Here is a 24,684-nt window from a genome sequence, read left to right on the forward strand (position 1 = left end):
TGTTGGCTTGTTACCTGGGGGGCAAGGGCTTGGGTTTACGCTCCCTTCAACACAATAGTGGCCAGCAGGACACACGGCCCCGTGGAACTGAAGCGAGGTTGACTTCCCAGAAATTGCAAATGGAAACACGGCACCTCCTGTACCTGAGACAATGAACCGTCATCATTCATTAGATCAACTCAAAAGTGAAAGCCTATTGTAAGTAATTCCAAGGGGAAACAACCTATTTACAGGAAGTAGCAGGGAGTTGTCAATGCAGCTTGGAGATTTCCCTGATGCCATCAAGTCAAAATCAATGTCAATTGGTTTAAAAAGAACTATCAATTACTGTAAGTTTAAACAATGTTTAAAGTACAATATTTGTATCTGCTATGTAAGCTTCATATCGATAGCCTGATTACTTAGTGAATCTCAGAAAGCACATTTCGTAATTTGAGTTCAGATCTTGCACATATATGACATTACCTGTGATATTAATAAAGGGTGTGGCAGTTGCTGAACCTTCTGTGCAGAAGAAACCAGCCTTGCAGGGTCCAGATGGGAATGAGAGGCCAACTTCAGCGCAGTAATAGCCAGGCAAACAAGGTTGACAGTCATCCACAGACTTAGCACCTTTAACAAACACCCAAATTATTGTGCATGACTTTAGAAAGAGTAGTTGTGGCATGAGCTGACATTTAACATGGAGCAGGGATTCAGGTGCTATAGCAATATGGATTTTTCCCTTACATATATATTTTTTTGTAATTCTTTTTAGGGTGTGTCCAACTATTCCTGTTGGACCTCTGGCTAGGCGCCATTAGTCCCCAGTCAAAAGTCTACACACCCCTGCGTTGATTGTTAACCAATCAACCAAACCTATGGTAATTGAGAGTCAGCACACAATTGCCCCAGTTTGAAGCATTTCTTATTATTACCACATGGATTTCAAATGTTCTAGTTTTTGCACACTATTTTTTTGCTTTCCAGCAGAAGGTATTGTACTAACACTGTTTTTTAGAACTGTTCAAAATTTCATTATCTAATCTCCTAACTCAATGTCCTAAGCATTATGTCAAACACATGTTAACCTTGGTTTGATCAATCCATTAGAGATTTTATCTCACTTGTCTGTGAGATTTAGTCTAATATATGATACACAGATCAAATACATGTGCTACATGACAAAATCATTATTATCTAATCAAATAAAGCAGCCTGTTTGGGCAAAATTTCATTACAATAATTGTGTCTAATGAGTCACCTTCTATGGAGCTAAAAGTGCCTGCAGGACATGCAACCATAATGCCGGTACCCTCTGGGCAGTAGAACCCTGCAGGGCACCGACCACCTGTTGGGCCATCCTCGGGCTGAGCGGAGACAGACCTGTGGATGCAGAGGTAACTAAAGGAGAAGGTGGGGTGATGAGGACAAGAACAGATGGGATGGATGATGTAGGAAAGCAGAGGGGGCATATGATTACACTCTACGTACACAAACGTTGCACTGCACAAAATGGGGAAAATAATTGCCTACATGTTTCAACAACAAAAATATCTACTTAAAGATGGTGAGAATACAGTATATCACTGGTGATGCGCACACACTCAGAGCGAAATCAGGGCACTCTGAAGTTGCCACGTCCACCGAATGCATTGCTTCACACGCTGGAATATCAAGTCTGCATTTTAATAATTTTTTAAATACCTTTACAGTGCACTCAGTAGTCAACATGTGACTGATGTGGCTGTAGGTTATGTGATTTCTTTCTTAACATTTTAATCCATACAAACAATATCAAGAAAAAAAAAAAGATCAGACGAATACGTGCACATGGATTCACATGTACCATAGAACGTTATGGGAGTCAGTGTCAGATCTGCATGATTTACAAAGCCAAGTTGAGTTAGTAAAACCAGTTCAAAAAACAAACATATACCGTACATATTTGAAATTGTATTGAATTAGAAAAAAATATATATATTTTTCACTCAAGAAGGATTTGAAACTGGTGCGGTTCAGTACCTCCAACATGGTTAAAAATCACTGAACGTAGCTTAGAAGCTTGCCAAATTCACAATTCTGAATTGTGCCAGGCAGCCAACGTTCCAACTCAAGATGCTCAAGTTCTTATTCGTAGGGTATGGGCGTTAATGTCAGACTCAACAGAGTGTCACTAGGAACCAACCATTTATCTATGAATAATAAAGTTAGACACTGTCTGTAAACAAAAAAAATGTTTAGAAAAGAACAACCATTTTTTTCTTGACACTTTTAGAATACTTTACAAACCATAAAAATCAATACAAATTAATTACTTAGAAGTAATTTTTCTAAAACATGAAAAACAGAGAAGGTTTTAAGTAGAATGTGCCCTCAGTTTTACCCAGGCAAGCAGAGCCCAGTGGGGGCTTGGAGTCCAGAGGAGGCACAGTACGCTCCAGGAGGACAAGGTTCACAGCCCCGTTCGGTGGACAAGCCCATATGGCCACTGAAGGTGCCAGCTGGGCATGGGAATGCTAAACCAGACTCTGACCCTGTGGACAAATCGCATATCTTATGTACAGATGGTCAGAGACCACGTATCGTGAAAGATTTCATAAATATCATATTCATCTTCATTATACCTTGATGTAATCATTTGCTAATTAATGAACTGTTTACTGATTAAACCACCTGTTTGAGAACCGTAGCCCAAGCATTGCAAGTACTTTATATTGTCACAACCGAGCTAGTGGCCATTGCGCGTCGCATAGTATAATATTGCACCGTTTTTGTCAAAATGACTGTTTTCGTACCTGGTGGGCAATAATGTCCTTTAGGACACAGCATGGGAGTGTGAATATAGGACATATTGCATGCGTCGACATCCATGAAGCCGGCACAGTAAAATCCTGCTGGGCATGTAACACACTCGGCCTGCAGAGAGGCAATTTTGCAATTTCATATTTGGAGAAAATATTATGACAATGAACAGATGTTTACCACAACCGACAGAAGCGAACCCTTAAGCCACTTGTTTCACAGGCAGAGTATGAACTATAAACTTTGTGGCGCACACGCAGATGCTCCAACTCAAGGGGACTGTAACATACTCCTGAGTAGGCAATTAAAACATCAAACGACACCGTAAGGATTTAAAAGGTTATATGCACTCACCTGCATATTACAACAATGCAAAGTCTGTATTCAAAACGCCGCCTTTACTATTGCTCCTTTTTGATTGAATTTGGCAGGTAATTATAATTGAACAAGAAGCTTTTAATATTGCGTTTCAGGTCCTTTTATGTGGCTTGTCGAGTAAATAAAATTGCTTGTCAATATGATGTATTACAGTTACTGCACCATTGTAAACTATAATCACAATAATGGACATATTGTTAAAAATGCAGTTCCCTATGGCAAACTGTCAGAAGAAATGGAGAAATGCATCACATCATATCATAAAAATCCCCTGATAAGGTGCTAACATGCCTCAAAAGTGTTGTAAGAGGCAGAGTACTCTGATTGGATATGAAGTGTCACAATTCTGCAGCAGTGTTGTATCAGTTCTGTTTTCGCAAATAAAAAGTGCAACATCCCAGAGCAAAAACACTCTTTTGGGATGAGAGAAAAATAATAATTTGTGGATGTCTATAACGGGCTGAACTACTTTTTTTTCTCTTGTGCTGGAGCGCAGTTCATCAAAAATACAGTATATGTTTATATTTGTATCAGTCGACATCAATTGAATAACCTATGATTAAGATCAAATAAATTTCAAATTTTCTTGACATACTTGTGGCCACATCTCAAAACACCACTTATTCCATATAACAACAATGTATGAGCATGGATTAAAAATATTTTTCCTTTTTACTTAGAGAGGTTGACCAAGGGAAGATGGTGGAACAAAGTGGAACCAGTTTAGAACCACTGCATTAGATTTTACAGAAGCAACAAATATTTCAATCCTCCATTGTTATAATGAAAGACATGATTTGGGATGGTTTGTTATTTGTTTTGTTGTTTGTTTTTTCCCTGAAGTATCAATCAACATCTTTCTTACTTGCTCGGCTAGATTTTGAAAGGTTCCTGGCAAGCAAGGTACTGGTCGGTGTGATCCAGGTGGACACCTGGTTCCTGAAGGGCACGGTATTGATGCATTGAGGCTTGGGCAGTAGAACCCCGCGGAGCACATGAGAGAAGGGAAAGAGAGCCCTCTGGTGGTGCAAAGGAACCCTAAGAAGAAAACAGACACTTCAACTGACAATTTAAAGGCTAATTGTTGCAAAATGTGATTAATTAGTACTGACCTGAAGGACATGGGAGGCAATCAGATATTTGACTGTTCCTGGTATGGTTGCTGTAACGTCCTACCGGACAAGGTAATGGAGCCGAGGAGCCCGGGGGACAATAATGACCCTCGGGACAAGAGTCACCTGTCAAACCATCAGCTGGTGCGGGCGACCAAGCCCCGGACGTGCAGTAATAGCCAGCGTTACACTGGCCTGATGCATCAGTCATTCCATGTGAAGCACAGAACAAACCTACCCAGTCAAAAAAGTTCAGGATATTCTTGAATGAACAGAAACAAAATGACTCAACATTAAGTGCACCTACAAGAGATTTATGAAACATTTTACATTACAAAGGTAATAATTGGGCTGGTGAACAACAAACGCAGAAAACGTTGGTAAGATTTTAGCTAGGCTATATTCAGTGAAAAAGTAACTACCAAAAGACTGGAGAATAGTACTTAAATTATGTATTAAACATGATCGTAAAAAGCATGTTTGAACGGTTTCACAGAAAAATGAAAATGAGGAAAATTTGCAAAAGTTTTGAATTTCATTAGTAGTCTTGCAATGTTTTGGTAACAGTTTGGAATTTCCAAGCGTGATAAAATAGGACATCCCTTTCAATGTGGTCTAGAAGCTAAATGGCATTAACATTAGAAATAACTGTTCATACAGTGCAGTTTATTCAAAAGTGTACAACCTATATAAATTGTGGTCCCTCCCATCTGGTTGGAAGATAGTTAGCTAGCTCACTAGCTATAGATAGAATACCATCCATCCATCCATCCATCCATCCATCCATCCATCCATCCATCCATCCATCCACAATAGGCAAAACAAAACAAAAATAAGGAAAAATAAAGAAAAGAATGTCTGTTGACCTGGCGGGCATGGTAGGCAGTCCTGAGCCTTTCCCATCCGAGTAAAAGGATTGATGGACCCAACTGGACATGGGTGGAGGAATTTGGACCATGTCCCAACTGGGCAGTAATGACCCAATGGACACTCATAGAATGAAGCGTTACTACTTTCAGGACAATAGAACCTATCCAAGTAAAATATTGAATCAGTCATGTGCAGCATCGTTTTGCTCCATCATAAACAGCATTCCCATAATCTATTGCACAAAAATGGATGTATGTGTTTACAGTGACTGTGTGTGTCTTGCGGTAACAGGTTATACCCCTGGGGACAGGCGTTGCAGATAGCTTGGCCGTCTTCCGTGCTGATGGTTCCCCGGGGGCAGCGCTGAGGAGTCGCGGAACCCTCGGAACAGTAATAACCTAGTTGTGTGTCCACAAGAGTCATGAAAGAGACGCACACTTAAGCACACAGGCTCAGAAACTGGGAATCCGCAGCGGATGTGAGCTTCGATTTCCATTGTCAAAACAGCAGCTGTTCATGTTTAGCTAAGCCTATTAACTTGAAGAAGAGCTTTGTTTACAAGCTGAGCAGGCTAGCGCCGGGCCTATTTATATTCAAAATGAAATTATTTGCCTTATACTTTCCATTTGCCTTTATGTTGTCTTTTCTGACATGCATAGAAAGGCTTGTTATGTGCTGTGAAACAACATTATCCCTAATTCCCCTAAGCGGCTGCACACATACCGATTTTTAGCATTTTAATTGATTACCAAAATGAGAGAGCCCAGACAGGTCGCCATTTGTGTTGCTACTCACAAGGCGGTGTCCTCGAAAAATACCAACACAGTTTATCGCACATAAGATACCTGCCATAGTACGAAGTTTATGCTGTTGTTCTTGGCAGCAATGAAGTTCCCTTAGATCCAGATTGGACATAAGGTGTCAGTGCCACTTAATAAAATATTCATCATCCCTATGCATACTTTGAATGTAAGGTTAAAAAAATGCTCAATATTTTGTATGCATTTGTCCAGCTTTACTTGTCGTCTTTTTTTTTTTTTTTTTTTTTTACTGAGCACATTATAATCTGCCTGCATCATGAAAATTAGACAAAGGTGCCTCATTTGTGCAGATCACCTTTTGGGCACAGTCCCCCACCATCGTCTCCTGAATGTGGGTCAGGCCGAACTGCACCTCCTACGCAGAAGTAACCTTCCAAGCATTTTCCGGAAGGTGCCAAGAGCCCAGCGGCGTCACAGTAGTAACTCGGGGGACACCGATCACAATCGTCCTGAAAGGAGATGAGAGGGTCACCCAAACAAAAAAAAATAGAATATATATTTGAAGAATGAGGACTGGATAAAAAAAGCAAACGTTTCCTTTTTTAACAATAACAAAGGTTTTAATATTGATCGGCTGTCACAATGAAAACCGTTAATTACTTTAAGTAATGTACAGACGTGGCGAGGGGCAGCTGGAGGATAGAAATTATTGATTTACTTAACTAATGGAAGGGCCAGTAGTATCACACAGGGACACAATGTAAGTAGATTTATAAATAAATGTGTTTTGTTTGTATTTTACAGTTACAGTTACATCTATCTATCTATCTATCTATCTATCTATCTATCTATCTATCCATCCATCCATCCATTCATCCATCCATCCATCCATCCATCCATCCATCCATCCATCCATCCATCCATCCATCCATCCATCCTAATCGCTCTAGCTACAGTAGATTTCATGATAATTCTAGTGCATTTTAAGATCTTCATTATGAGAAGAAGCTGCAGACATATGTGAGTGTTTTTTAAATTAATGTCACCTGGGAAGGTAATTTGGTGAGGTTAGAGAAAGTACCACGAGGACATGGCAGAGGATGGACACTGGCCTGGGGACAATAATGGCCAGGAGGACAGGGCCCCCCTTCCCCTGGTGAAGCACACAGAGAAAAGGCTGCATTTTGACAAGCATCTCAAAACAGGCCCACTGATGGAGATTCTCTGTCATATAAGTGTCAGGCGAGTGGTCAGATTATAAACGAGCAGCAGCACATCCTGCGTGCTTGTTTACCTGCGGCCTGCGAGATGGGTCGAGGAACGGTGTTTCCACGTGAGCAGTAATATCCTTCCTGACACGCTCCACTGACAGCTGTGCCATTTGTAGAAGAGCAGTAATGGCCACCATCGCACTGCCTGCACTGAGAGACAGACCAGTAGCCCGGGTCGGGACCATACGTTCCCTTTGGACAGCTTCTTAAGTCAAATCCCGTTTTTTCAGGGCAATAGAAGCCTGCAAAACAAGTACAAGGACTTAAAATGGAACAATATCATCAAACTACTGTATATTAAAGGTGAAGTCATGTCAAAAAATATGTAAATAATATAGTTAATGCACTCTCACTGTCTAAACAGGGCATTGTGATTAATATTATGTTTATGGAATAAGCGTTAAGGTGTAAAATCCATCCGTTTTTACCCATCTCACGGTGCGGCCATTTTGCCACTTGCTTTCAGCCAAAAATGACATCACGGTGACTCAGAACAACTAATCATCACTCAACCGTTTTCTGAATTTGGTCTTGTGACATTTGCAAGCCATGCTGAGCTGTGATTGGTTGTTCCCTGAGCCGTGCGCAATTGTGATGTCACTTAGTTTTACTTGACAGCAAGTGGCAAAATGGCGACTTTCTGACATGGATAAGAATTTGGATGGATTTTAAATTTAAAAATTCTTATTTCACAAACGCAATAATTATCAGCATGTCATGTTCAAACTTGTGGCGCCATTAACAACATATACAGTAATTGTCAAGATTTTTTTTAAGCTTGACCTTCCCTTTAATGCAGCATACAAGCAGAACCTGACCAAAAAGACTACTTCAACTGACATGGTCCTGTATTGAGAAGTGTAAAGGATTTTTTTTTTTTTCATATTGTTACTGCCATGATACTGTATCAGAGGAGCAAGATACAAAAAGAGAGATGTTTCGCTCAACACACACTAATTCGACTTTTCTTTTGTAATATTTAACATACGTTTTTGTTAGTAACAGAGGTAAAGAGGGCACATTAAAAAAACCTAAAACAAGAGTAAAACGTTTTAAATTTTGCTATCAAAGCAAGCTTGAGCTGATTTTGATTTTGAAGTTTCTTGTGCCGGATAACCTCAATTCCACATCAAATCGTGTATAGTGATGGCGTGGGATTGAAACATCCAACAGGAGAGAAAGGTCATAAGCCAGTGCACCAGTGTTGAGGTCCCTAGTCATTCAGCTGGAGGAAACAAAACAATGTGTTCAGCTATTGATTGCAAAGCAGTCCTGTGTTGCCATTCAACCTTTAGCCCAGAGAACTGCATGTTTCATCAGCCAATATGCAGTACAGGCATGTTGTCACCAGGGATAGTGTAGGTTTCAACCAGGTTTCACTGGTCTGCCATAACAACTCATGCCTGCCTTCTGTCAACACTATTAGCCTGTTTTTTGTTTTTTTTTCTGCTGAGAAGATGAAAGACCAGCTGGCATTGATGCTTTGCATTGCCTCAAAGCGTTTATAAGCATCTAATCAGATTCGAGTCAGCTCTAATTTCCTCTATACTACTCATTGGTTGCCAGGAGAATAGAAGGGCCATATTTACACAGTAACTGGGGTTGATATTAGACCTGCTCTGATGTAATGCAGCGTGTTCTGTGGCATTCCTTTGGCAACAGCATCTTTCAGTAATTGAACATTCTCAAGTATTGAATTCAGCCTAGTTGTTTGGCTCCTGGAAAATCCCAATTTCTTTCACAAAAGTGGAAACATAAATGAGGCAAAATGTGGCTGTGATTTGATAGCAATCAGTTCGTGAGTGAGTTAGATCGCAAATATTTCCATAGAGCTTTATATATATATATATATATATATATATATATATATATATATATATATATATATATATATATATATATATATATATATATATACAGTGGGCCCCCGGGTTACGAACTTAATCCGTTCAGCGGCTACGCTCGTATCTCGAATTGCTCGTATAGCGGGCAATCCAAACCCATGTTAATTCGTGAATGCGTGCAACGCGCGCCGAAGCCTTAGGTAAAAACGACACACTGTATACATATATTAAAATCGAGTGACATAATCTGCTGTACACTTACATTACATAATAATTACAATGGATAAATAGCTTTTATCTTTAAAACGACGAGACTTGAGCTGGGTGTAAGCAGAGGGGGACAGAGCCCTACGCTCTAAGTCAACACGGCGATAGAAATGCTATTGCTCTTACAGTGTTACAGTAACTCTTTCAGTCAGGGTGCAAATCACGCAGATACTAAAACATCATCCTCTTATTTCTTTCTTTACCGCTGCTAGTAATTTTAGAAGCTATGTCTAACAGATAAAGTTTGCAAAGTCTTCACAACATTCCGTTTTTCACTAATTTTCTCTCCTTACTTCCATCCTGTCCCATCAAGCTAGATAAAGGCGTTCGGCCAATAGCATATCGGCATTTCTGTGATTGACGTGTAACGCCGGCCAATAGCATCTCCGTGAGTGAGACCGGGTGACCTTAATCGACCAATAGCATATTCGCATCTCCGTGGCTGACTGATAATTATTCGCACTTTTTTTTTTAAACGGTTGGAATGTATTGACAATTAATTAAAAAAAAACACACACATTTAAACCAATGACAATTCTTTGTCCTGCAATCGGCACATTTAATTTCATGTCAGCTGTTTTTCCCTTTAGCTGTACAAACACTACACTTAAATGGTAATATATTTAGACACCGTGAGTGAGACAGTCAGTGTGACGTTGTAAGAGCAATAGCGTTCACGTTACAGCCCCAAGCATCTACTGATGATTAATGCTGTCGCTACTGTTGATTTAACTGACGCAATTAGACGAGAACATATCTATATACTCAATGGCCGGCATGTCGAATTGCTCGTAAGGCGAGAGGTTTGTTCGTAAGCGGAGGACAAAATTCTCCCTGATCCACGCTCGTAAGGCGAATTGTTCGTAAATCAGGGTGCTCGTAAGCCGGGGGCCGACTGTATATATATATATATATATATATATATATATATATATATATATATATATATATATATATATATATATATATATATATATATATATATATATATATATTTTTTTTTTTTTTTTTTTTTTTTTTTTTCGTTAGAATGATCTTTATTTGGTCCAGCAGGTGTCAGACAAACAATGCACTGCTGGGATGCTATAAAAAGGTGTTTTTCATTTTATTTTATTGTTTCAATAAATGTCAATTATATGACTTTTTTGGCTATTCATTGTCTAATTTGATATTTAACCTCCGTAAATTGCGGGGTTCCACTGTATATTTAAGTTGTAATATCGTTATTCATCACTAGATGCCGCCTTGGTGCTGTGATTTATTATGATGAATCCTTTCCAGTTGTGCTTCACACCCCATTTTATATTACCCTATACTATTAAATGAAGAGGCTTGATAATTAATTTCAAGTTTGGAATGATCTGCAAGACATACTTTGTACCTTAATAATATGTTTTAAAAAAAAATCACAAAATAAGCTCCTGCACTTAATGTTTGCTGTTCAACAGTTTTGTGCTGCCCTTGAATGTTACTTGCGATGCAAATTTTTCACTGGAAAAAAAAACAATGATAAATGCACTGGGCAAATTAAATAATAAGAGCACATATTTTCCACACACACACACAAGTTACACATATTTAAAATGGCATTTTTGTCATACATCCAGTTAGGATATACATGCTTGTGCCCCCTGTACAACTGCTAGCAGTCATCCTTCATTATGGACTGTTAATAGGAGTGTTAAACATATCAAACCTGGAGGGCACAGATGCAAGGTGCCAGCCACACAGTACCAGCCTGGAAGACAGGGCTCACACTGAGTGCCATGCGTAACAGCAATGTATGTCCCAGGATCACAAGATATTGGTTCAGCGGTTCCTTCAGGGCAATAGAAGCCTTCAGGACAAGGTCCTCCTGTCATTCCATCTGTAGGGATGGGCGTGACAGCTCCACCAAGACAATAGTATCTGAAAAAAAAATAAAAAATGATATATATAATGAGCATTATGTCGTGTCTCAAAGGTCTTTGTACAACTACATTTTTTGTTAATTAATTCATTCATTCATTCATTTCAGGTATGATTGGAACACTTGTGAGGTCATCATCAGAAATTTGACAGCTTAGGTGTAACACAGGATCTTGCTTCATGTTCCAATTAATTTGCTCTTAATTTAAGAAAGCTGTCTTGTTCCTGTCACATTAAAATGTGTAACTTTGATTTGCTGATTCCTGCAGAAACTCAAAATTTCACATACCCCCAGGGGTACACATTCTCTCGTTTGAGAAACACTGGTTTAAGCTGTCATATGGCAATTGCCTTGAGTGTCCGAATGTGATACCTGAAACTTATTTAAAGACACTGACTTTTGGGAAACCCTTTATAAAGATGATTTAGTAGGTACCCTCCAACGCAGCGTCCAGTGGGACTAGTTAGTCCCGCTCTGTCACAGTAAAATCCTGCAAGACAATTTTGACAGTCCTCCTGTGTGTGCAGGCCTGTGCTGTTTGACCAGCTGCCCATGGGGCATTCCATAGGAGCACTGGTGCCTATAAGAGAAGACTTAAAATGTACAAATCCAAACATTACTTTTTTTCTGACTAGTCATTGTGCTAAATGTGACATTTATGTACTCTATGGACCTTTTGCTATCTAAGATGAAAAAAATATAATTGCGCTAAAATACAGTAACTGACTTTGATGTGAGAATCAGTAGTTAAGGACAAAGAAGGCCTCTTTTTAAAATAAAAGGTCTGTGTCTTTGTTTTGACTAAACAAATAAATCTGAGGAAAGCGGGGTCAAACGTTACAAGATAAATGTTGTCAGAATTCCTTTAGGTTACCAAATGATAATTAGCACGAATGAAATAGTAATGGTCTTAAGGCTGGAATAGAGCATAATGGTAACTGCACGCAGCATAGATTTGGTTACATTAGCGAATAAAACAAGCCGCATCTGCGCTACATCAATAACCTGGAATTCCAATTGAAAATGTAAGCTTTAAAAATATGTCGGGCCTGTATCCCTACACTTATCTTGAACTTTGCTTTGGAGCCAGCCTGTAAATGTCGCCAGTTGGCTCAAAATACACCTCATAACTGGGACATATAAGAGGGGGCATTCTGGCCTTCTCATATGCACTTTAGAGTTCAGTTTAGGAATATTTTATTTGTTTTTAAATATTTAAACTTGGACTTAGATTGCCAAAGCTGCTCCATCCCAATGCTCTTATTTTAGTTGTGGGATGTTGTTATTGTCCATAATATTTTAAATACAGCGTAACCTAGTCACCTCCCGGGCAGTAATGACCAGGAGGACATTTTGAACCAGAAGGTCCATCCATTTGGGTTGGAGAGGATGCACCACCTTTACACCAAAAACCAGCAAGGCATGGTCCTTTGGGTCAAAAGAAAAAAAAACATCAATGCAGATATACAGTAGCAATCATATCCTAACTCCTTGATCGAACCTGCAGGCTCTGAAAGTCCTAGCGAAGGACAGTACTGTCCACTAGGACATGGCATGCAGGCTGAAAGGCTGTCCGCGTGCTCTCTTGGATTGAACGAGCCTATGGGGCAAGGGTGCTCCTTGGACATGCTTGTGCCTGCAGGGCAGTAGTGTCCTTTCGGGCAGAGCCTCAGTGACGAGCCATTGGCTGGACTCAGCCTGAGATCACAGAAGTAACCTTGTGAAAAGACAAGTGCATACATTTAAATAATCTTGTCCATGTGGGAATATTTTTAGATCAAAAGTGGCAGATTAATTGAATTAATGTAAGCATGTGAGTCATGGTGTGCTTTAATGAATGAAAACATTCAGAGATGCTTGTTCAAGTATTCCATTAAATAGTTGCATTTGGATACCTAAGAGTCTAATGGGGACCCACCTGCCTCACAGGTAGTGCAGATGGCTTGTCTCTCCATGTCCTGGTAAGTTCCAGATGGACAAGGCGCTGGAGCTGCACTACCCTTTAGGCAGAAATGACCAGTTGGACAAGGCAGAGCTTGTGCAACAATTTGACCAGGCGGGCACCAATAACCTGTGAGGCAAACAAGTCATTACAGGGGAAGTTGTTGTTTCGAAATGATTACATGGTAGTTAATGGGAAAAGTCCAATTGTAATGTTGCGGTAGACCCTCCAAAGTTGAGAGCAATCTATTCTCTAACACTGGTTAAATTGACCAGTTCAGTGCATGTTGTACTTTTTCTCTTAAAGTCAGATGAGATAGGCTTCACCTTACGGCAAACCTGAAGGGGTTTCCATCGAGCTGCCCACAACAAACTTTAATGAAATTTTAAATTGGGTGAATCAACAAAATATTTAGAGTTTTGCTAATGAGAAAATTTGCTTCAACAAAGAAATAGGTGTTTATAGAACAGCCTCTTGTATTGCCCCCAACAAAAGATAAACGTAGAAACAACTCAGCGGATTGTTTTGGCGCAAACAACTTGCTTGTTTTGTTGTGCTAAATTGTTACCATATATGTCAATAATTTATATTTTAAAGTTGGTCCAACTTTAAAATATAAATTATTGACATACATGGCGACAATTTAGTGAGCACAACAAAACAAGCAAGTTGTTTGCTCCAAAACAATTTGCTGAGTTGTTTCTCCTCGTATCTTTTGTTGGGGGCAATACAAGAGGCTGTTAGTTCTGCAAACTCATTCTCACAACGGGCGCAGGCTTGCTGGTGCTTATCCCAGGAAACTTTGGGCAGTAGGCGTGTCAAAATTTACATTATGGTTTAATGTAGTATGAATGGTGATGAATGCTGATTGTATACAATTCACAATTGCCCTGTGACTAGCAGGTGACCAGTCCTAGATCTATCCCACTGCATAATTCAATTACAACATTAAGAAACAATATATTAAAATCAAAATCACTTGCAGTGTTTAAATTCTTGGATTTACACACGATGAAGGTTTAAAGCATTGTTTGACTTGGGGGGAAATTTTGTGAAGAAAAATCTAGGTGAATTCAAATTGTAACACAATTGGATGTTTGACTTTGGAGGTTTCGCTTCGTTGCCATGAATTCATTTCATTCATGATGAACCAGACCTTGATCACAGGGCCCAGTTGGTGTACTAAGGCCCGGTCTATTGCAGTAGAACCCTGCTGTACACAGTTGGCAGTCAGACCTGCTGATCAGACCCGGTACTGGAGAAAATGTACCGACTGGACATAACTGTGGTTCTGCGGAGCCTTCACCTGTAGAGTGGCAAATAGAGTACAATTTCAAAAGAATTTATTTGTTCATTCAGTGGTTTGGTTGAATATTACTTCCTTTATGGATACGTGGAAAAACTAAGAAAATAACCATTATTGAATTCAGATTTGCATAAACAAAAGAAGACAAAAAAATTCAATATTTTTCTTTTGTGAAGAAAATTGCATGGTGGTGGTGTCTATTCGCTGTCTCCTCTTAAAGCTACTTTTTTTTAAGAACTAGCCTTAATATGCTCACTTAAAATGTTTATTGGCAATTAGCAAAACGACTGTTCCAAGGCAGTTAAAGTGGGGCTTACCACAGTATGTCCCACTTGGACAGATGCTGCCTGTTTCTCCATCTGTTGGCTTGGCCTCAGTGGCTCCTCCTTCACAATAATAACCTGGAGAACAGGGACCCACCGGCAAAGCCAAACCTGTTGATCAGCAGCAGCAGATTTGCATATCATAGACAAATACTACACCCACTGGGTACTTCAGTAGCTATGCATTCTAATGAATCCAATCTTCCTGTCAGTATGGAAAAAAAAACAAAAAACAAAACACTTTTCAGTTGGAGTACCACGTGCATTTATTTCAACAGCTTGTAAATAATTGAGTGTTTTGGTTGGTCACATTCCAATTACCTGAGATGTTACAAAAGGCTCCAGGCAGACAAGGAAGTGGCTCCGAGCTACCTGCAGGGCAGTAAAATCCTGGCTGACAGCGCCCCCCTGTGGCAGTGGCGGGGCACAGACAGTTGGCGTTTGTATAATTATCCAAGTCAAACGGCTGTGAGTTCCAAGCCGCTGAGACACAAAACCAACCTGAGAGGAAGTAATGCACGTATCAAAGTGTGACAGTTGGTGACAGTTTCGGATATGGAGCAGGAAAAAAAAATACACAAAGAAACTGACAGAAAATGGTCAGAGGCGGATGATGCAAGCTGAGCTGTTGAAAATATCAAGCATTGTTGCAGCAAAGACGTGATGAATAAAACAAACTGATGTGTGTCTGTTGTAACATGGTCTCAGGTGACACTATAGTATTACTCAAAAACTTTGTCTTGAATTGCTTCAATATGCTTTACAGACTCAAGACCTGTTTTTAAGATGTAGTTGTATTGTAGTTTGTATGCGACAGCATGACATTTACAATTATGTGTTAGCATTAAGCTTGTGGACTCTGAGGCAAAGAAAGTTGTTTAATGAAAACAATGCGATTTTATGTTTAAAGGCAAAAGGCCAAACTAACAGTCTTCTGTTGCTTAGTGTTTGTTCATGTGAGATTTTGTTAGCCTCCGTGTGGTGTTTTGAGAATCACCTTTTTGTGAATTGGCGGTATATTAATTAAATCGACTTGACCTGACTTCACAGTCATGAAAAAGGAGGCTCTTTGTGCAGTATTGCTTAATCTGCCAGACTATTCTGACTTGGCCCTAAAAATAGAAGACTGTGTACCATACTGACAATGATAAATGAGTCTTTTTTTGTTCTTTTGGGTGGAATTCAACAATTAAAAAAAGTCATCACTGACCAGCTTTGCATTTTCCAGACACATTAGTCAGCCTCTCCTTCTCACAGTAGTGTCCAGGAGTGCAAGGAAGGCAACTGTCCAGACTTTGGGTCATGTGCTCTGGGTTGTAGTAGCCACGAGGACACGGGTACTGAGTGGCATGCCTTGTACCTATAGGATGCAATAAATGCTTTTAGGACTATTTAATTGTGGTATTTTCCACTCACACTCACCAAACCCAAACATTAAGCATGAATTTACGATATCACAATATACTGTAAGTGGTATCAAATACAAGACTTGTATCAGAAAGTCCAGAAAAGGAGGAAATTTAGGACCCCACCACGGCCAACCAATCTAAATGTGGCTCAGCACCAACTTTTTTTTTAATTTTTTGGTCATCAAGGCCAACCAATCTAAATTTGGCTCAGCACCAACTTTTTTTAAAATTTTTTGGTCATCAAGGCTCAACCATTAGTGACTAAAAAAAAAAAAAAAAAAACTGTATAAAAATGACTATTTTGCAACTCCATGAATCCCATCTTTGTCTAGATTTATATCACGTGAATACAAATAATGAGTATGCAACAAATTTACAAAATGACAATTCTTTACAACTTTGTGTACATTAATGTGTTTATTCATTTATTTGGTATCTGGCATTTACATGGCACACGTTTGTTAATGTGCCAAATATTCTGTATGTTGTTTGAAAATAAAATCAACTATGTCCAACAGAAAAAATAAAGCGGTATATTTAATAGTGACTCCGTGAAATTTTTGCTCAAGGTTATCACACGTCAGAATCTGATCAAAAATGTTATGAGAGCATCAGGTGAGTGTGTAGTGAGCAAATACGCCAAGCATTTAGCCGTCTTAATGTGTTGTGGTTGATTGTACCATCTGGACAATAAAACCCTGGCGGGCAGGGAAACTTGGTGAAGTCGCTCGTCTTCTCCGGACAGTAGTAGCCAGCAGGGCAGCGTGAACACACCGACTGCCCCGTGAGGTTTGTGTAGGCTCCAGCTGGGCAGGGCGCTGGGCCTGCGCTGCCTTCTTGGCAGTAATGAGCGGGTGGGCAAAGACCTCCCTCTGAGCCTGGGGAGGGAAAAGCAATTAGATGTGGCAAATTGCTGCAATCATGACTGTTAAGCAGCTATTATGATGAATCTTGTTGATAAAGCTTGATTAATTCATGTGTCACTGTCAACAAAACACCATCACACATTCATATTGCTTCTATTTGTATCTGTTTTTTAATGCCAATTTCGGGTATTTCTTGCAGCATATAAATTAGCACTACATTGTAACATTCGATTTGTGAATAACATTAATATGCATGTAAACATTATAATCACTATTGACTTGTTTCCATTCATTTTTTGGCTATTGTGTTCTGACATCATCATCATCAATGAATTTTTAAAGGGTCAAGAAAAAACATATTGACGATATGTTTCTTGTGGCCTCGCTAGTCCAAATACAGCATTCTTAATAATACTGGGTTTGTGGAATAGGAATTAAGCAGCAACATCCATTTTTATTTATCCCAGGGGGCTGCCCTTTAACCAATTGCTGTCGGCTAAAAATAGCATTGCAGTTGTCCAGGGCTCAGATAACGACCAATCATTACTCTTCAATATTATTCCAAACTCTATTCAAATTATAATTTCTTGGGAAGGCACGCATTAAATTTGTTTTGGTGTGTTCTGCAGGAAAACGAAGCATTAATTTAGTATTATATGTAACCTGTGGTGGACGCATCGCCACCCGGACAGTAAAATCCTGTTTGACATTTTCCCGATGGTCGACTCAGACCCTCAGTAGCACAAAATAGACCTGCAGGACACGAGCTGCAGCCAGTGATATCTGTTACATAAAGACTAAAAGTGCACAAAAAGACATTTGGTTATGCAAATGTTTGGTTTCTAACAAATGTGTCTCACTCTTGTTCCCTGACCTGTCTGAGTATGTTCCAAGGGGACAGGGTAGGGGGAGACTGGTCCCCTCAGGACAGTAACTTCCCTTTGGACACGCTCCTCCAACTCCAGTGCTGTAGTTTCCCTCCGGATTTGGGGAGTTTATACCTTCAAAAATGTGTAAGCTTCAATTTGTGATCCGGTTTATCAGTATGGCGGGGTGATATTGCCAAACTTATATTACCTGCTATGCAGTAATAACCAGCCTGGCAGGGCCCAGAGGGCTCAGAGAGACCCCAATCCTCACAGTAGAAGCCTGTTGATAGACATGATAAAAACAGAAAAAGAAAGTTACGGTAAAGAAAAAAATAATTAAAACGAATCATCATTAAACGGTATTTGAATGAAATATAGCACACATTATTGCTCAACAGTGAGTGAGTTTTTTCAATGTTCCTACATTCAGTCGGTGATGACAAACATGAGACAATGCTCTCACCTGCTGGACAAATGAGGCACTGCTCCACTTGGCTGGAGCCCAACTGTGGGTTGTACGTGCCAGGAGGGCAGGGCAGGATGCCCTCAACACCACCCGCAAGACAATAGTGACCCAAGGGACAAGGTTGGATGCCCTCCCCTGATAGACAGTAGCTCCCAGGGGGGCACTCTCTGCATCCATCTGCACCTTCAAATAGAAAAAGAATTGAACAACATATCTATATTCCTTATTGGAGCTCATTGCATCAAACCTTTTCAGTACCTGATGTGTTTGTGTAGGTCCCATCGTGGCACGGTGTAGGGTAGGCTGAACCCATATGACAGTAGTGTCCAATGGGACAAATGTCCCCCGTCAAACCATCAAAAGGCTTTGGAGACACTGCCGCTCGTGAACAATAAAAGCCTAAAAAAAACAGAGTAGGGCAGATTTGGGGGTTTAAAACACTTTGTTAGCAATGCTCTCTAATCTTCATTGGTCACTTTAACCCATTTAACCAAGCATAAGAAAGTGGCCAGTATTAAATAAGCTTGATAGGGGAATTAAAAAAAATATTACTTGGAAGAACTTTCAAATGAAATGTATTGTGGTGTTTTAAAAATGTATTTCTATTAAACTTTTTGTTATGATTTTGGAGTTACCGGTATAAATAAAGAGCTGAAAATGCAAAAAATATGATGTTCTGTTCTTTATATACTGTATTGTTGGCTATATGGGCATTAAATATGCTAGCCAAAGTATCTTACCTGTGTCACATGTTCCTGAAGGTTGGGTTATTCCAGTTGTGTTACAGTATAGACCAGAAGGACAAGGCAGGCAATATGACAGGTTTTGGGCCCCAACAGTGTTACTCCAAGTTCCAATAGGACAGGGGTATTGTTGAGGGTGTTTTGTCCCTCTAGGGCAATAATAGCCTGCAGGACACACTCCCCCAGAGTCCACAGCAAACTGAGGGAATAAACTGTATGGTCACCATCAAGTCATATGAATACTATGCGTACATATATAAAAGTGACTCACTGGAGAGGCTGTGGAGGCTGCTGAGGTGCAGTAATGCCCAGGGTCACAGAGACCCTCAGGGCCAGAGAGACCAGCTTTACTGCAGAACCATCCTGCCTCGCATGGGCGACAATGCTGCAAATCTTCACCACCGGGCTCATTGGAATACTGCCCCTAAATGATCCCAATAAACATTATTGACCAAAAAGTATGATAAGTTGCCCCAGATAAACTCAAAAAGTGGACGGAAAAGGTCGACACACCACTCTTCAGACACCAGGTTTATGTGGGTATCCGCACACAGCTGCCGCTATTTAAATTGTTTCTGATGAAACCCAAATAAAGTCATGCTGCTCACGTGGCCTTTTCCTGACACTTTTCGGAACAAAGGCCTGACAGTTTTGTGCTATCACTCACCGCTTTTTCGAACTGTTATTAAGTCCCTTCATCTTGTTTGAGGGCCTAGTTCCAGCAGAAGGAATAGAGGAGCACCACAGCATGACATGGCCACCCATAATACTTGACTGTAGTCGTGGTGATCTTTTTATGATGAGAAGTGTTGTGTTTGCGTCAAACACGCTTTGGGGAATTATAGCCCAAAATGTCTCCCTTCATTTTATCATTTATTGAACACATGTGGGATGTTTTCTGCATTGTGACATTTTGTGAAGGTCCAAAGAAAACAAAGATGAAATGAGGTTACATTTATCTTGGTCTTTTTTTCTCTTTTTATATCACAAAACGTGTCACTTGAACAGGGGTGTCTAAATGTTATATATTCATTGAATCACTGTACACAATATGCATTGAACTTACTATAGGACAAGGGTGGGGAAAAGAAGACGCTGGAGGACAGTAGTATCCTTTTGGGCACAGTGGAGGCTGAGACAAGCCTGTCTGGTTGCACAGTCGACCTCGCTGACACTGCACACACGACTGTGCACCTTGTTGCTTTGGAGGAAAAGGGAAAACAACTCTGATGATAAGGTAATAATATTAAGCACAATCTTAGTGTCTGTTCATACTGGCTGGAAAGTTCCAAGAGGACAAGGCTCTGCCCTGGCTGCTCCTTCCAATGTGAAGTGACCCTGCTCCGCTTCATGCTGAAAAGGAGAAGTTGAACCGCCACTGCAGTAATATCCAGAGGAGCAAGGTCCTGATGGGGAGGTGGTGTTTGAACCTAAACAATATAACCTTACAAGGAGAGAAGTACAAGGTATTAAAGCCATTTATTGGTTTGTTTGTTTTTTTTTCTTAACTGTAAGGTCATTTTACCCTGGTGGACAGCTGATACAATCTTGAGGTCTGCCCAGACCAGAGCTGTTGCTGAAGGTGCCAGGGGGGCATGGAATAGGGGAGGAGGAAGCTGGTGGACAGTAACTTCCCGGAGGGCACAAACCACCCGTCTTTCCATCCACTGGAGTCTGGATATCGGCAATAAAAATGCCCATGGTGAGAATAGGGGCAGAAGTAGTAGAAGAACAAAATAAAGTCAATCTCCTATTTGCAGCTGTAAAAGATTTTACTCATCTGAGAAGACCTTCTACAAGATGTCAGTGTGTATCTGGAAATAATTGTCCATTCATCTAAAACGAATATATGCAATGTCACTGATAACAAACCTGAGGTCCCAAACGCTTTGGGAAAGCCTGAATAATTGATTTAGAGGTGTGTCTAAAAAGTTTTCGTCTGTGCAGTCTTTCAAGGCTTTATTACTGTATCCGATCTCTTTCCAGTACTGAAAATCGTAACAAAATCAGGCATCAAGTTTCCGTCCCACATTGGTATTTATCGTGATGTCTCTACTCCTTCTAAAAGAAATTCTAACACAGTTGTTACATACTGCAGACTTGGCTCCCTCTCTGCAGTAGAATCCACTTTTGCAGATGCCAGAAGGCTCTGCCAGGCCCACACCACTGCAGTGCCAACCTGCACCACAAAGAGAACACTCAGACTCATCTCTGAGAGCTGAGCGTGAGCCATAGCTTCCCTCAGGGCAAGTTTTGGCCAAGGAGGATCCTTCAGGACAGTAAAAACCCTATCAAGGCAATGATAGATAGGCACTAATAAAGTTGAGCTACATTGTTGTGTAAGTCTATAAAGTAGTGTGCACTCGCACCTGAGGGCAGACGGAGGGTGTATGCACTCCTGGTTTTTCACAGTAGTGCCTGGATGGGCATGAAACGCAAATCTCTCCACTGTGACCAAATGCTGAGCTCCTGTATTGTCCAGGTTGGCAGGGGTTGGAATACATGTACCCAGTACCAGTAGGGCAATAATGCCCATCAGGGCAAAAGCCAATCTGCAAAATATGAGTAGGTTGATGACAACAACAAAGTCCGCAATGCATACAAACGAGGAGTCTGTGTAAATACCAGCCTGATTTGTAATAATCTTAAAATGGTACTAAGATAATTAGGGGTATGACAATTTTCCCTCAGTGCACAAGGTAATTTCTACATATAAAGGCTTAAGGGAATAAACCTCTATGAGTACTTACCTGAACTACATCAAACCATTCATCATCAAAGCTGATGAAGTTATGGCAAAACCTTGCCAACTTCATCATTGCTAATTCAGTGGCCTATGGGACCACATACACTCTCATGAATCGAGAACAGCACAAAACTGCTGAACAGCAAACCAACATGACATTTCAGAGGTTGCGTGTTTGATTCCGGCCTTCCGGTGTGGGGTTTCCATGTCCTCCCCATGTCTGAGTGGATACTCTCCAGGTTCCATCCATACTCCCAAAAAAACATGCATGGAAGGTATATTGGCCACTAAAATGCACTTAGGTGTGTTTGGGTGTATGAATGGTTGTTTGTCAACGTTTGCCCTGGGATTGACTGGGAACCAGTTCAGGATACACTCCACCTAATGCAGACATGTGGGAAAGGTTGCACCACGCCTTTGAACTTAGTGAGGATAAGCAGGTAAGAAAAAGGATGGATGAATATACTGTATATTAGGCCTCTTGTTGTCGTAGGAACCTGTGCGAGTAGAACGAAGGCATGTCTGCCATCTAGTAGAGATTGTTGATATGACATTTAAAAACTACTGTATATAAAGAAAGCCTATCAATCTCATATATAGAGTTCCCAAATAGTTAGAGATATTGTTATTTTTACATGTACACAGTGAGACCATTTCATGAAAAATACAAAATGAGGTCTGTAAATCACCCCTGTATATCAATTAATTTTCTTAATTGCTTGTCGCAAGGGTTACAGGCTTGCTGGTGCCTCTCCCAGCTGTCTTTGGGCAGTAGGCGGGGTACATCCTGGACTCGTTGCCAGCCAATCGCAGGGCACACAGAGACAAACTATCATTCACACTCACAGGTATATCCAGCGGCAATATCAAGTGTCCAATAGTACCTACCATGCATGTTTTGGGGAATGTGGCCGGGAAGCAGAATATACGAAGAAATCCCACACAGGCATGGGGAGAACGTGTAAATGCCACACAGGAAGTTCGGCGCAGTAATTGAACCCATTAGCTGAGGCGGGTGTGCTAACTAGTCTGCCATGCCGCCCTCACCCCATTACAGTTGCCTGCCTATCCCCTAAATCTCTGAAGTGAAACAAATACCATATGCATGACATCCACTGAGTCTCTCACAATGTCCCTTACTTATTGTGAATTGTATATATACAGGTATATAATAAACAATAATAGGAAAAAACGTGAATGGTACCAAGCTGTGATTATTCCTCCAGAAACATAAAATTGCAGTCTTACAGGTGTGGTGATGGGATGCTCCTCAGGCTGTTGAGAATAACAGTACTTCCCCTCAGGACACGGGACACACTCACTGACCTCACTTAAACCAGCATGTTCACTGTAGGTACCATTGGGGCAGGGAATTGGGTTGGGATCCTGCCAGGAAATGTGCCAAGAGGTCACACACATTAATAATAAGACTGGATGTAAACTTATCAAACTCACAATGCCTCCTCCAGGGCAATAGAAACCACGAGGACAGAGGGTGGCCGACCGGCGAGGATCTCGAGCTAAACCCTGAGAGCAGAGAAAGCCCGGGGGGCAAACCATGACACTTCGCATGGCTTCCTCACTTGTGGTCTCGTTACTGCAGTAGTGGCCTGGCAAGCATGGCGAGCACTTTGCAGCACCTTCGTCCTACACACACAGGCACACAAACACACGCACACTCAGAAGGTTATGCAGGAAGCTTCAGGAAGTTGTTGATGTTAAAGATATCAGCAGTATGGGGGAGGAACACCGCAAGATGCAAACTTAAAAACAGAGAGAGGAGAGGAAAATATGTGGTTGAAGAAATAATACATTATCCAACACTGGGAGCAAACAACTACAGCGGAAACAAGTTTTTAATTGGAAGTTCAGTCTAAATCCTATAACTAAATATGCTTTAAAGGTTAAACAAATTGTCATTTGTGTCAGAAAAATGGCAAAATGTGTTTTTAAAGGTGCTAACTGTACATGAAAATAAATTTAGTCATTAATTACAGACAAAAGAGTAAAATGTTAATGCTGGAAATTGCATTAAATGTGCAATACAATTAAGATCTGTTAAAAAAAGATACATTTATTGTCTTAATTTGCCTTACAATATATTGCTATCAACAGTTCTGACAAACAATTGAAATGAGTCTCTGGAAAAATTTGAACGACTAAATAAAATCATGAAAAATTAAGCTGTTGTATTGGTTAGATATATAAAACATCTTAACATTGCTTGTTTTGTTGGAAAATTGTGACGTTTGTCATCATTTTATCATGTAAAGGTCGGACAAGCAGGACCTGAGCGTCTAGACCGGAGTTGCGTCAGAGACATACAGTATTCTGTCTAAGTTTTTTTATTTGTTTTTTTTAATTACTTTTATTACTTAATGAGTTTAAACTTTAGTCACAAACTTTTTACTAAGAATTTTTTAAAGAAATATATTTCTAAAATTAGAACTTGGAAAAGCTAGCCAGCGTCACAAAATGGGTTATCGAGGTTTGACTGTATAATATCACTCGCGCTTCTCCTCTGCAGATAGGTGACTAATATGAGACATGTATCACTGTGGGGGCTGAAAATGTAAAAAATAGCCCCGTCGGGATGAGACTACAAACATTATCTGGGTCTTACTGATCAGTTGACCAGTCACAATAGATGGTGGGCGATATGGGCCTTACGGAGTAGCTGCCGGCTCCACACACTTTGGGGTTAACAGTGGCTGAGTGGGAGCAGAAATAACCAGCGGGGCAAGTCGAGCAGTCCTCCGGTGTCTGACCTCCTTTTAGACGCCGAAATGTCGAGCTGAAGAAAGGCGGGACGGGAGTG

The 24,684-nt window shown here is 40.4% G+C and overlaps 1 protein-coding gene across 1 annotated transcript in view; it reads right to left on the reverse strand.

The window, feature by feature from the left end:
• LOC148415856 (uncharacterized) overlaps positions 1-24,684 on the reverse strand; it is a 64,021-nt gene that overhangs the window by 35,818 nt on the left and 3,519 nt on the right. The window contains exons 10-46 of the mRNA XM_088427424.1: positions 24,537-24,660; positions 23,322-23,513; positions 23,115-23,252; positions 21,490-21,672; positions 21,214-21,408; positions 20,646-20,794; positions 20,396-20,564; positions 20,187-20,321; positions 19,392-19,544; positions 19,118-19,319; positions 18,636-18,776; positions 18,375-18,560; positions 18,120-18,191; positions 17,917-18,043; positions 17,706-17,839; positions 16,857-17,054; positions 15,978-16,127; positions 15,089-15,268; positions 14,762-14,878; positions 14,295-14,444; positions 13,115-13,267; positions 12,698-12,913; positions 12,520-12,624; positions 11,632-11,776; positions 10,984-11,195; positions 7,200-7,418; positions 6,952-7,058; positions 6,261-6,414; positions 5,443-5,542; positions 5,141-5,304; positions 4,275-4,508; positions 4,028-4,200; positions 2,778-2,898; positions 2,366-2,516; positions 1,244-1,383; positions 466-612; positions 15-137 (exon numbers count right to left, since the gene is read on the reverse strand). Of these exons, the coding sequence (XP_088283550.1) occupies positions 15-137; positions 466-612; positions 1,244-1,383; positions 2,366-2,516; positions 2,778-2,898; positions 4,028-4,200; positions 4,275-4,508; positions 5,141-5,304; positions 5,443-5,542; positions 6,261-6,414; positions 6,952-7,058; positions 7,200-7,418; positions 10,984-11,195; positions 11,632-11,776; positions 12,520-12,624; positions 12,698-12,913; positions 13,115-13,267; positions 14,295-14,444; positions 14,762-14,878; positions 15,089-15,268; positions 15,978-16,127; positions 16,857-17,054; positions 17,706-17,839; positions 17,917-18,043; positions 18,120-18,191; positions 18,375-18,560; positions 18,636-18,776; positions 19,118-19,319; positions 19,392-19,544; positions 20,187-20,321; positions 20,396-20,564; positions 20,646-20,794; positions 21,214-21,408; positions 21,490-21,672; positions 23,115-23,252; positions 23,322-23,513; positions 24,537-24,660 (5,759 nt within the window). The remainder of the gene's footprint in view (positions 1-14; positions 138-465; positions 613-1,243; positions 1,384-2,365; positions 2,517-2,777; positions 2,899-4,027; positions 4,201-4,274; positions 4,509-5,140; positions 5,305-5,442; positions 5,543-6,260; positions 6,415-6,951; positions 7,059-7,199; positions 7,419-10,983; positions 11,196-11,631; positions 11,777-12,519; positions 12,625-12,697; positions 12,914-13,114; positions 13,268-14,294; positions 14,445-14,761; positions 14,879-15,088; positions 15,269-15,977; positions 16,128-16,856; positions 17,055-17,705; positions 17,840-17,916; positions 18,044-18,119; positions 18,192-18,374; positions 18,561-18,635; positions 18,777-19,117; positions 19,320-19,391; positions 19,545-20,186; positions 20,322-20,395; positions 20,565-20,645; positions 20,795-21,213; positions 21,409-21,489; positions 21,673-23,114; positions 23,253-23,321; positions 23,514-24,536; positions 24,661-24,684) is intronic.

The sequence above is a fragment of the Hippichthys cyanospilos genome, chromosome 11 (assembly GCF_059441005.1).
Source record: "Hippichthys cyanospilos isolate Australia breed blue-spotted pipefish chromosome 11, RoL_Hcya_1.0, whole genome shotgun sequence".
Taxonomy (NCBI): Eukaryota; Metazoa; Chordata; class Actinopteri; order Syngnathiformes; family Syngnathidae; genus Hippichthys; species Hippichthys cyanospilos.